Source organism: Belonocnema kinseyi, chromosome 4 (assembly GCF_010883055.1).
Source record: "Belonocnema kinseyi isolate 2016_QV_RU_SX_M_011 chromosome 4, B_treatae_v1, whole genome shotgun sequence".
NCBI lineage: Eukaryota > Metazoa > Arthropoda > Insecta > Hymenoptera > Cynipidae > Belonocnema > Belonocnema kinseyi.
The window spans coordinates 97,405,305-97,418,837 of record NC_046660.1 but is presented as its reverse complement, the minus strand read 5'-3'; the positions used below and the strand labels follow the sequence as shown (position 1 = coordinate 97,418,837).

At 34.0% G+C, this 13,533-nt stretch overlaps 2 protein-coding genes across 2 annotated transcripts in view; both read right to left on the bottom strand.

The window, feature by feature from the left end:
• Positions 1 to 4,471, bottom strand: part of LOC117171200 (SAM and SH3 domain-containing protein 1-like) — a 574,484-nt gene extending 570,013 nt beyond the window's left edge. Inside the window, exon 1 of the mRNA XM_033358281.1 lies at positions 4,321 to 4,471. Within this exon, the coding sequence (XP_033214172.1) occupies positions 4,321 to 4,358 (38 nt within the window). The 5' untranslated portion in view covers positions 4,359 to 4,471. The remainder of the gene's footprint in view (positions 1 to 4,320) is intronic.
• On the bottom strand, positions 4,370 to 4,818 carry LOC117171019 (sterile alpha motif domain-containing protein 5-like). The gene is made up of 2 exons (XM_033358064.1): positions 4,428 to 4,818; positions 4,370 to 4,374 (listed from the first exon to the last, which is right to left on the bottom strand). Exons 1-2 carry the CDS (start codon positions 4,816 to 4,818, stop codon positions 4,370 to 4,372), a joined length of 396 nt encoding a protein of 131 aa, XP_033213955.1.
• Positions 4,819 to 13,533: the final 8,715 nt, after the last annotated feature.

Here is a 13,533-nt window from a genome sequence, read left to right as displayed (position 1 = left end):
TAATTTATAATTTGCACCATAATTTATCATTTCTTGATTCGATATTGGCTGGACTCGCTGCAGAACGGAACAAGAACTGATAATCTATATAGAAATGTGTAAATGTAGTTGTAATTACCAATGCAAACGTTATGTGTATGTGTAGCTGCTAAAATAAATTCTGACAATTCGGGAATTCTCAGCAACAATCAACTATATCAACATTATATGTGTTGGAAGGATTTCATACAGAGAAAATGTGTTCATATACAAGATTTGTAACTTCATATAAAATTAAAACCTCATATATTTGTAGACAACCTTTACGTGACTCATCTAAAGTCCTGTCAGAAGTTCAATTAAGACCCGGAAGACAAGGAAAACCCATTTTCTTATTAACAAAATATCTCTCAACGGAGGAGACGCCGGAGCGTACAGGTAAAACATTGCATGTATCTTATCTCTGACAAGAGCTAATGTAACGAAATAATGAATCAACTGATTATCTACGCTTCCCGGTCATGTCTACGAGTCCTCTGCGTTATCTTAATTTCTCGGGCTTCCAAGAACGCACGTACCTTCCTACGCAAAAGAAAGGACAGAAGAATATCCATAAAACTTTTAAATGTCGCATACCTATCTTAATGATCGAGCATTGAACACTAAAATATTTTATACTACGAAATGAGTGTGTTAATAGAAGCCATGTATGTACTTAATTGTCTGTAGCTACTATGAAAGTTTAACTACCTGTCATTTATGTTCGACACCGGTGCTTGTACAACAGCTTCTGATCTGTGTTATCACCAAGTTGGACGACGACCAATTTTAAATTGGAAAATTTAATATTTAAAATAATGGTAGAATATAATTTTAATGCCATGCAAAAAACAAGTGCTCCTTAACAATGTTAAAAATTGCAAGATCAAAAGATTGTGCGTCACAAATTACAAATTGTATAAACGTAAAGTAATGCAAACAAGTTCCAAAAATAATAATACTTGTTCTATGAAGTGAACGAAAGTGGTAAAATAAAATTATTGTGAAACGAAACAGTTCTGTTCATTTGTAAATACAAAGAATGGACTTTTTGAATATTGACTGGAATACAGGAAATTCTCATTACTTCCGACTTTGATTATTTATACGTGAAATAAGAGGAAATGGCACATGGCGCTTGGAGATGCATGCCAACGGCTTGGTTTAATCGTGTCCATTAAATCTGCCTGTTCCTGTAAGATGCTAGAACATATAAGAATTACCCAGTCACGCACATCCTGGGTGGTCTGTTCAAGAGACTTTTCTTGGGGAATCGACATATCCACTTTTAGGAGTTAATACCGGTTTCACAAGACGGGAACATTCAACAACAAAGAAGAAAAAGGATGAAAGACTATTTGCCATCTTCGTCTTAGCGCCGGGCTGTATTGCGTTCATACAGGAAACCTCTTTAATTTTGGAATCCTGTAATTTTCCGTCTTTTGTGTATGCTCTTTGAAATCAAAACTGTATTTTTCAAATAAAAAAAATTATACACACACACACATATATCATATAGTTTTGATGAATGCAGGTAAGTTGTATACCTTTATCTAATTATATGCTATACTTAAAGATTTTATCGTGGTTATTGCATTTTCTTTATTTTCAAAATTTGTATGCACTTATTTGGTAATTTTCGGTTTTATACTATCTATATTTTTCATCCATCCTTTTAATGAATTTCTGCTCAATAACATCTCTCCAAAATTATCACCTTTTTTGGTTTTTATTTATTCTTACACATATTACATTCTTTTCGCGCATAATAATTTTTTTTTAATAAAAATATTTTACATTTACCTTTCTACCTTACTTTTTAATATTCTCATTACGGATTGACCGGTACTTCTTTCCACTTTAATTACTTCAATTCCCATGGTCTCTTTTACATATATTATGTTTCCTCTGTTCTTATTTACTCCCGTTAAGTTTTTCTGTTTGGAGTATGTAAACTTAGGCTGAAGAACATGAGAAAAATAATACTGTTATATGGAAACCGGATAGGTAGTTTCACATGTTAGTCATTGCTGTCCGTAGGATTTTGATTACCTTGTGTCGTTATCATGAAACTTTTCTATTTAAAATGCATCTCACTTATCTTTCTGCTACTTTGTACATGCACTTTTTCCATTTACTTTCCTTTTTAAAATCATCAAGTTCTCTTCTCGTATTCCATTCTTTAGATTATCTTCCGTTCATAAACTTTTCTTCACTCTCTTCTAGATTTTCGCTTATCTAATTATATCAATTTCACTTTTTATATTATTTCAGATCTATGCTGCTTCCCGTTTTTTATTATATTCTTGCTTCTGTTAATAAAAAAATTTTTATCAGATTTCCTATGTAGCAATTTCGTGTTATTTATTAGCTCTTCTGATTTTCAATGTATAGGCTACAAAGTCTTTCAGTTATTGTTTCTCGTACCTTTCGGGATTTAGTATTCAGTAAAAGATTTATAGTCGTTATATTTTCTAATATTTTTAAAATGATTAAATTAATTATTTCTCAGTTGATAAATGTCAAACAAAACTTTATATAAGCAGTCGGCCCGATGTGTGGATGTCTTCCTTTTTGGTTAACACGATATCCGACTTACATCTCAAAACGGATGCAAGGATTTTTCTAGATTTTCATTAACATAATTCAAAGTTAATAGAAGAATACAAAAATCCCTTGACTCGAGGAGAATCAATTTACCAATAATATTAATACGTTTTATTGAAAATGAAGGAATTTAGTCAATTATTATGTTAGTTGATGTAAGAATAAAAAAGAGTCTTGATACCAATTAAACAATAGTTCTGAAAAAATGCTAATAGTGCAATTATAGTTGATAAAATATAGTGATTTTCAGTCAAGCCTCGTACTATTTTTCAGCCTTATCATCATTGAACTTTTATTTCAATATGATATAAAACACTAATTCTTGTTAATCAATTTATACAGTACTAATCATGAAATAATCTTCGTTCCTATAACTTTTGTAGTTACTTTCACTAGTCAAAGGATGCCTCCCCACCCCATGAAGTGTTGTAAAAAGGGACAGGGTGTGACCTTACATTAATTCTGTGACCAGTCACAAGGGTGCCCCCCCCCCACGGGGCGTTGGAAAAGGGACAGGAGTGTGATCTTACATTATTTCTGTGACCAGTCACAGGGGTGCCTTCCCGCTCCCTCGGGGCGATGGAAAAGGGGCAGGGTTGTAATCTTACATTATTTATATTATTATTATATTATTTATTTATGTGAAAGGGGGTAGGGGATGTGACCTCTAATTATTTTTGATCAGACTCAAGGCCGCCTTTCTCGTTATCAGATATTGGAAAGGTATATGGATGTGACTTAAATCATTTCTAGTAGCAAGTCCTATTTGAAAAAATTCTAAACTTTTTGCCAAGATATTCCTTATTTTCACCCAAAAAAAAACTAAGACTTTTCGTGAATTGGTATTAGTAACTGAAATAATCGCGCGAAAATCATAGGGATGTTTCGAACGAACTTGAGAATACTTTTAATTTAACATGTCCTGATTTCTTTGGTCTGTTGAAATTTTCTTAATTTAAATTCTTGTTATTTTTTATCACCCTTTTTCATTTTGTCTATATTTTCTTCTCAACTTTCTTTTTCAAGTTTGCAACTGTAACCTTCCAGCATTTTCAATAAAGATTATGGTTCCCTGTACATTTTCGCGTACTATAGACTTTCTTCGTTACATTTAGCACTTTAATTATATAGCTTCTTACATCTCATATTATGGAAAAATAGTTTCTCAGTTTTGTTTGTCTATGATTCCCCTGTCTTTTGGGTTTTTCAATTCTGCATTGAATTCTCACTATTATCTTCTGCGTAATATTTGGATTCATTCGTTTTCATAAGTTTCTTATTTCATCTGCAATAAAATGATCCTAGAATGTAACAGCCTTTTGTTTCTTTATATTAATACAGATTTTCGTATCAATATTGAGTACTGTTTCACCTCAAATTATACCTTCAGATTTATTGTTTCCGTACTCCGTATGACTGATTAATTTTGTGACTGGTTCCAAGTAATTACTTTTTTTTGTATTACTACACTACTTCCGTATTATTTGAAAAAACCATAGCAAGATATTTCACTTCCTGATCATTTAAGACATTTAGGCCATATATTAAAAGAAAGCCATTCCACCTTTTTCTCATATAAATAAAATTTTTTACTTTTTTTAACATCTCCGTATATGCTTAAATGATCTGGAATTGTAAAATCAGCTATTTTAGGAAGTCTGGACACAACAATTCCAAGCAACAAGTTATACTCACCGGTGTCGTGTACGGCTGGTGAGCAAGCTTGATCCCATCTTTCCGGAGTTTATCCTGTAGTAACATCCTCAGCTGCATCCTTGGAATCCTGACGAGTTCAGCTTTGCCTTCCTCATATTCGTCAGCAAATTTAGTGAGTTCTTGGCCTCCACTGGAGGAACTAGCCGTCGGGGACGCCCTCTGAATATCCTTGTCACTTGACGGTCTCTCCGAGGATGTCCTGGAGGACTTGGAACTAACGTTGTCACAAAGGCAATCATTTGTCTCCTCGAGAGTGAAATAAACGCTAGCGGCGCCTTCTTCTCTTAAAGTCTTCACAGACTGTAGAAGGCGGACTCTATGGGTTTGATTAAAAACGCCAATAGCGTCCAGATCAGGATCGCCGATCTGCTTGCATATTTCAAGGTCGTCATAACCATTGTCGATGAAGGACTCGGAATACTGACCGAGATGCAGGGACCGCAGCCACTCCACAACAATATTGCTCGCAATAGTCATCTTGATCGAGTGAACACTATTTATTTTTTTGTTTTACTTGCGTCTTTATTGGACGCTATTTTGCACGATTTTCTCCATGGAACGGGACATCGTTCATCACGTCGTCTGGGAATAACTCCGTGAAATAAGATTCTCTGAATAAGACCAACCGGCTGCTTCGTAGGACTGGTAGGCTCACATACGTCACACGGTCACGATCCTTGCGGGCAATTTCAGAGATGCCTCTAGATAGTCTAGATTCACAAGTCGTGCTCTCCGATCGACGAGCGGCGAGACAAGTTCTCAGCTGAGTGCAGTCGTTGCCCACTCGACCTTGAAAGTTAAGTCTCCTCTTTTTCCTGGAAGAGACTTCGGTAGCCCTTCACTTCCTTCGGTCTGGAGGATTTTTTTTCAACAAGTGTGGATTTTTAATGTCACAAAGTTTTTATTTATCTAGGTCAGTTTCGTTCTATTTCCTGTGAATTCTGTGAAAATTTTCATGTTCCAGGTACAAAAACTCGAGGAATTCCACTAGCACCACGAAACGACACTTGTCATGAGAAACTGTGAAATTCTGGAAAAAACTGAGGAAGACTACGTGACTTCCACGAGAAGTAAAAGATCCCAAGCAGTCACCCCACACATAAATCACGTTCCACCTTTTCCTTGTTACTTTCCACGAGGATGACACCGCAGGAAACCGGCAACAAACACACGAGGAAGCCGGTTGCTAGTTTAAACTTTAAACTGAAAACTTTGCACAAACTGTCTGGGGAAATAAGCCCGCAGTCCTGGAGAAAGGACTGTCAACAATCACGAAGGTCGAATCGGATGCCGTTTATTCCAACCTCAACAAACTCGCCGGGAAGTGCAAACTTTTCGGGGTGATAACACTGACTGACTCGCGTGTCACGAAACACGAGCCGGCACGAGATCGACTCTAGCGTGCCTCGAGGATCGACTTCTTGCACTTAGTATAACTTTTCGCGTGGTTCATATCACGGCGGGAATGTCATCGAAAGACTATTAGACGAGCTATCAAGTGCAGCACAACACATACTCCGTACCACGACGCGGCGCACGGCTCGACTGACATGAGTCACCCGCTAGAGGGAGCCACTTGCCCCCTCCCTTCTACTCCCTCCGCGAATTGCATCCTCATCCCCACCAACTGCCAGAGTGTTCTCAACCCCACGGCGCGACGCGACGCGCCAGGTTTCTCCTATGTAGGTGTATGTGCTCCTCAGCTTTCGGAATGTCTACGACCTGCGGGAGCAATCAACCTCGAGCTCACTTCTCCCATCTGATGTTCATTCGATCGGCGATATACAGATAGCAAGATGTGACTGAGAAAGCTAAACTTCGACTGTCCAGTGGTGTCACTGACTACTACTATCCGGTTGATTTCTGGTAACAAAAAAGATGCTGAAATTCTATTCAGTGAGTGCAGTTTTCGGCATCTCACTACTCAAATGCAGGGTTTAGATCGTGCGCATTTTTCTTTATTTCAATTTTTTTTAAATATGCGATTTTTTAAAGAAAAATGCGACTAATCTTCTAATTTTTGTTGAAAATCCAATGTTTTTGGCAGAAAAGTCATCTTTCTTCATTAAAAATTGAATTTTGGTTGAAAATTTTACTATCACCTATAAAATTTCTCTTTTAGGCATGAAAATTAAACCATTCGTTTAAAAATACATCTATTTTGTTGAAAACTCCTTTCCTTTGGTGGAAATTTCAACTTTTTCTTTACAAATGCTAATTTTCTGTTTAAAATGGAAGATTTTTGATTGCATGCGATCTGTCAGTTGAAAATTCAACTTTTTAGGTTATACTTCAACTGTCTTTTAAAAATATTCGTCATTTTGGCTTTAAAATTCTACTATATTTGGTTAAAAGTGCAACTGCTTTTAACTGATGTTTAATATAGTATATTTTATTGGGAAATTCAAATATTTGTTTAAACATTCAATTGCATATTTTGTTCAAAAGTCCTATTATTTTTGTAAAAAATAGAATTGTTTTGTTGAAAATATGTCTTTTTGGATAGAAAGTTTGGCCTTATTGAATAAAAATATATCTTCTCTGGTGAAAATGTTATTATTTTTTGTTGGAAGTTCATCTTTCTTGGTTACAAATTAAATTTTTTTCTAAAAAATTTTTCTTTTTCCTTAAAATTAAAGTATTTTGTTGACAATTCATTTTTTTACATTCTCATCAGAGAAGATATTAGATTTGTGTAAAATTTAACCCCCTCAGTTTTTGTCAAATGTCCACGTTTTGAGACAACCTGAATCCGAAAAACATGTTTTTCCGAATGTGTCTGTATGTCTGTCCACAATATCGGTTGAAAAAATTAATCTATTAGATTGGCCGTTGGTACACTCGTTTACTGCCGTAAACTAAAGGTCAAGCTCGTTAGCCAGCCATTTTGGATAAAAATTCAAAACGTGGGCACATTTTTAATATTTTCGAGACTACTTTTTTCAAAATGCTAAAATTCTCTGTACGGTGATTCATAGTATTCAAAAATTCGAACAACTTATCTTAATGACTATTTTTAATAAAACCAAAAATTACCACAGTAATAGCATTTACAAAATTCCAAAAAACACCAGAAAATGAACATTTCAAGCCAAATAACGCACGACAGCAAAAAAAGTTAAGACAAGAAAAATTTTGCTTTTTGCATGCCCCACAAGATAGTCATTACAACAATTGTGCATTTGAAAAAGGTTTACGTTGGCACATTTTCATCACAACTTTTGTCTTTGAATTTCTTTTTCATCTCGTGTGTGGGGTTTAAAAAATTTAAGCTTTTTATCTTTTTAATGCTATTTTTTATAATTAAAACTAGAAAAAGAACTATTACTAAATTATTCATGACAAAAAAATCATTTTTACTTTCTCAAACCTGCGAGCCGCGCGCGCAGCGCGTGAGGAGAATGTGCTCGCGCAGCGGGCTTTTTTTTTCATTTAAAGTTGAACCATTTGGTTGTCACCGCAACTATTTGGTTAAATTTTTTTTAATTGAAAATTTTGGTTTGAAATTCATCTTCTTTTATTGAAAAATTGTATTCTTAGTTGAAAATTGATCTTTTCAAGTTAGAAAGTCAACTGCTTTTTTTTTGTTTTTTTTTTTTGGTAGGTAAATTAATTCTTAGTTAGTTGGAATAACTCTTCTCAATTGTAATACTCTTTTGAGCTAGATTAACTGAGATTTTAGTTAAAAGTTATATGTACATATATATTGTAAAAATTAACGTATTTTACTTGTTTTGAGTTGTATTCAAATTATACAGTCTCAAATTTTAAGCCCTAATTGTTAAGTAATTTCAGTTTTAAAATGTCCCGAATGAATATTTCTGTGCGCCAAGCGCTCAAAATCAGAGGATAAGATATATCCCGTATAGCATATTGAAAGCCAAAACGACGACAAAATTAGTATCAGCATGAAAATGTGGTAAGCATTAAGTCCGTCTCACAAACAGCGCTTTTAGCAACGGTGGAACGCGAAGCGCTCAATATTCTTACTAAACTGCAACATTCACAATTTCAAGACTGCAACGGTACTTGAATAAGTTCATAACCAAGTGCGGTAATGCCAATCATATGAATCGCCCACTCCTCGCAACGCTCTAACGCTAAGCGCTAAATATTTAGAATCAACTTCGAAACTAACTGTTCCTGGGCATCAATGGTTTTAAATTAAGGTCACTCTTCTTGCAACGGCGGAGCAAGAAGCATACAAGGTTTTATCATAACTAATACAATTACTGCTTGGAGTGGAGAAAGGATGCAATTCGAGCTCAGTTTGATTGGAAGTAATGCCAATTTTGTAAATCCGCTGCTCCTCGCAACCTACGAACGTAAAGCGTTTACTATTTGTAATTAAGTGCAACACTCACTTTATCTTGACCTTACTTTATCACCATCGGTGCTCTGAAAAAGTGAGTGGTGCGGCTAACTGGAATTACTAAGCGCTTCGCGTTTCAACATTGTGAGAAATAGGCGATATATATGATTCGAATAATGGAACTTGATTGACATTATTACCTGATTTAATAACCATTTCTGCCCTAAACAGTGAGGGATGCAGTAATTTTCAAATATTGAGCACTTGGCGCTCGACCTTTGTGAGAAGCCGGCGATTCATATGATTGGGATTACCGCACTTGATACTGACCTTTTTTAAGTACCGTTACTGCCGTTAAATTGTGAGTGTTGCAATATAGTCAAAATATTTAGCGCTTAGTGTTCGGCCGTTGCGAGAAGAACATATTTTATCATCGTTGCTGCCCCGAAACATTGAGTGTCGCAATTGATTAAAAATATTGAGAGCTTAACGTTTGGCCGTTGCGAGAAAGCGCTGCCTTAAAACTGTAATTTCTTTTTAAATTTGATCTTTGGATATTTTATTGGGCCCTTATAGCCTACAAAATTACCAAGTTTTAAGTCCTGTATAAAATAACTGAAATTTTTATAAACTCTGCAGAAAATTCGGTAATCAATACAGAAAATCCATGATGTACAGCACTTTCCAATAGTTTAAGTAAATTCTAAAACAAATTAGTTGTGCGTATAGTCCAGGCATCTGGTAGTTTTGTACCGTTTTTAACTAGGAAGATTGTTTTTTATCTGAACTGGTTTATTGAGTGGTAATTTATAAATTTGCTAGAAATTACAACGTATAAAGTGAAGCTAGATAAAATTATGAGAGAAGTAACTGGATTTCATTTTTAAATTTGTTTGGAACTAAAATTCTGAAGGGTTCATCTGTACTTTGTAACGTCTTACTTAAGAAAAAACTTATCTGAATATTCATATTAAAGTAGACGCAATATTCAGAAATTCTAAACAAAAACAAATGTTCTAGCCTAAATATGTCATGAGTTATACACACCCAAAATTGACCATTTTTCACCCATTAGTGTGATTAAATTACTGGTTTTTCGAAATAGCTCGTTTCTTAATGAAACAACGTTACCCTTGCAGAAATTCCAATATCGATCTGATCGGGGTCAGATCGGGCAGAATTTGGCCCAAATCGGGCGATCTAGATGGGGCCAGGCTCCAAATGAAACGCGATGCACGATCGGAGCCCAAGCGTTGCGCCAAAAGATGATCGGACCCATATTAATTTATTTTTCTTATTCTTAATTAAAAGGGCTTCTTCTGTTATCAAACAGATCACGATATGAAAACATTGGAGTATGTCAGACACTTTTTTTCGAACAAACGGAAAAATTCAAACAACGCAATATTACAGCCAGCATTTGTGTATGATAAACCATTTAAGTATTTTGAAATATATTTTTGGTTTTAATTTCTAAATTAAAGCTTCTTTCAATTTCTATATTGAACTTAATTGTAGAAAGTCATTTTGAAATAAGTGGATTATAATATCGTACTGTCTCTTTAAGTTATTTTTACAAAAACGTCTATAAATAAGAAGGTTGTATTTACATTCCGATTATATCAAATCACCTAAAAATACGAGAAAATAAATATGTTTATGACGTCATTGTTGATCTAATTTGTTTTCACATTCAACACATGAAATATTACTTCTACTACTTTTCTTATAAATAAATAACCTCATTTCGAGTTTTGGTTTCATCTTAACATTTTTAATAAATTTACTTATTATAGTATTCAACACGTCATTCAGGAATATTTTGAAGTATACTATATCTATGCATTCTTCTTGTGCTAACTTTTGGCATTTTTCTCACTTATTTTTTCATTTTTACAAGTAATAATTGAAATTTTTTGGTGCTTGATACTTTACATTGAAACTTGGGCGATTTAGAGTCAACCCACTTTAGTTCCTGAAATTACATGGTGCGCCATCTACTGTCAAGCTTGGCTGTTGAGCCAGGGTCTAGAGGGGGCCAAATTTAAAAACCACAACATTGTGTGCCCGATCTAGCCCAAATCGGAAATAAGGCAAACATTTGACAATTTCTGCGCGGGTAATGACGACACAAGAAAAGTTGTAGAGCAGGACGGTTTACGTAAATATAACAAAAATTGAATCGTTCTGATTACATTCATAGGTCAAGAGTAATGACCCATGGAATTTTGACCCTTTGCATTAAGAAGAATCTGTACTGAAAAATGTACTTGCGACCGTCGTTAAGCATTTTTGTGTCATATGCATGGTAGACACGCTAGGGCTTACCAACAAGTAGGGAACCTGCCTTACACACCAATGCTATTCTTATGGCGTGTATTCCGGGTAGCATACTTTTTGGTTAGCCCCAGTGTGTCCACCCTGTATATCCATTTGTGGTTCTTTAGAAATAAACATTTTTGTAATTTTACATTCAAAAAAATAGTATAAGAATTGATTAACTTTTTCATTTAAATTATATTATTTAAATTATTTTTTCTTTCATTGTAAAGAATGAGCTGTTTAGTATTATATTCCAAGCCAGCTCACCAGCAATTCTCAAAGTTCGTTTCAAAAATCAATTGAATTTATTGATATCCACTTCTTTTCATATAAACGACTTATTAAACTTTGATCTCAACTTTTATTCGTTTCAATAGTCGACTCAATTCCATGCGTCATAAATATGCTTCTCAGATACCTTCAATTTTTAACTCCTAGAATTTGTGATCCTCAATCAATCTACACATACTAAAATATGAAATTAGAATGAAAAGTTAACAAGAATTCAGTTTTTCCTCGAGTTTTCTTCAGATTAATTTAAGAAAAAATACATAGCGTGATTCATTATAATAAAAAATCTGACCGCTGCGCGGGCATATTCTCACAGCGCGCGGCTCGCTTGGGTCTCAAGTTTGAGCGCGCCTTAGGAGCGTGACTGTTGGTTCTCGCGCTTTGCGCTCGATGATGTATTTATCTCATGCTTCGCGATCGAACATGAATTTACTTTGCGCTACGCGCTCGGTTTTTGTATTTTTCCAGGACTTGTACACAGAACTTTTAAAATTAAAAGTCAATGCATCAACAACTTTAATTTGGCTATTCTGAATTCTCTTTTTTTTAAAGCTCTTTTGGCTTTAGAGAACACATTGTCATCATGTACCTCGTGCTTCGCACTCGATTTTGTAAAAAATGTTAACTTTTATACATTCTGTTTAACACTTTTATATCAAATTGACATTAAATTCATTTATGTATCTCGGTACAAATAGTAATTATCTTGATTACTTTCATATTTGTTTTTTACTTTGTATTAAATTTGTAGTCTTAGCTACGCTCAAACAGGTATCATTTCAATAAATTTACATCATAAAAATTCATAATATACATTGATATTGAACATATGTATTTTCATTGCCATGTTTTTATAAATTATAATTTTTCAATTTTTAATCTTGTTTTTTACGATTAAAAGAAAATTAATTCGTTCGATCTGGAAATTATTCATAACAAATTTTTATGTAGTCTTTTTGAGTAAAAATTTTCAATTCAGTTTTTTTTTAATTTTGAAAATGCTATAACACTACAAATCTATAATAGCATCTTTATATCGATATCTATTTATATATATTGGTATACAGACGACACAACGACAACACGACGACGGCGACAACGTGGGCAACGACAAATAGACACCACCGTAAAACCGGTTTTTATTTCGGATTTAGAGGGTCTTGAAACGAAGAGGTTTAAAGAAATCCGCGGTAGTCAGTTTTCACCTAAAAACAATATCTATACTGTAAAAAAAGATTTGTGTAAAATTAGAAAGTTTCGGAAAATTACATATTGTAGTAATTGTAAATATCACACACCTCACTGTGTGATTTTACAAAAGTGTGTGAAATTACATCCTCTGTAAATAAAAGGACCATCGAACAGCAGTGTAATATTAAACACTCGAGAAAAATAAAATTATACATCCCGTCGTACGAACTTTACATTCAGAAGGGAAGATTCAGTCACAGCGTGCAAAAATACCAGGCGTCGATAAAATCACTTTCCTGTGATTGAAAATTACATCAAGATTGTCAATTTTACCAAAAATCTTTAATTTTACCCTGGCGGAAACTGTAAGATTTTTTATTAATAATTAATTGAAAATTTAGAATAATTAATCAAATGATATGTGAATACGAAAGAGTCTCTCGTTTTCGTTGTTTATCGATGCCTTCATCCTCTAATTTTGGAGAAATTAACAGCTATGTTCATCTTTTTTGACAGTTTTCATACACAAATAGATAAAATTCGAACTATTCCTATTTTTGCTTTTACATTTTCTGCTGTTAGAACGGAAAAATGTGGTTGTTCAAAACGTAGAGGGGGCCGTTCATTTTTCGGAACGGTAAAAATTAAGAAAGGTAAAATTTCAGAATGGGTTATAATACATAATGGTAAAACTTAAGAATAGCAAAAAGTAGAAAAGAGCAATAAGTCGGAAATCCAAAACTCTGAAAGGTATTTCTTCGGAAACCAAAGAAGCGGAATGGTTGAAAATTCAGAAGCGTTAAAATTAGGAGGGTGAAAAATTAGGAATATGTACATATACGGAGAGGAAAAATTCGGAAAGTAGGAAAATTCGGAATTGTTAATAAATATACCTATTAGCAGGTGTATAATTGCTTATTTGTCGTAGCAAACAAATGTTTATCGCAGTGAATTTAAATATCATATCATAATATATTTATGTTGTACGTCGCAAATTGTTTTTAAATTATATAATGATAGAAAATAATTATTTTTTCGTGAAAAATTTTAAATGACGGATATCATAAATTTATTAT

What these genes read in the sequence shown, in the direction of transcription:
- LOC117171019 (XM_033358064.1), bottom strand. Translation starts at nt 4,818, where the DNA reads ATGACTATTGCGAGCAATATTGTTGTGGAGTGGCTGCGGTCCCTGCAT.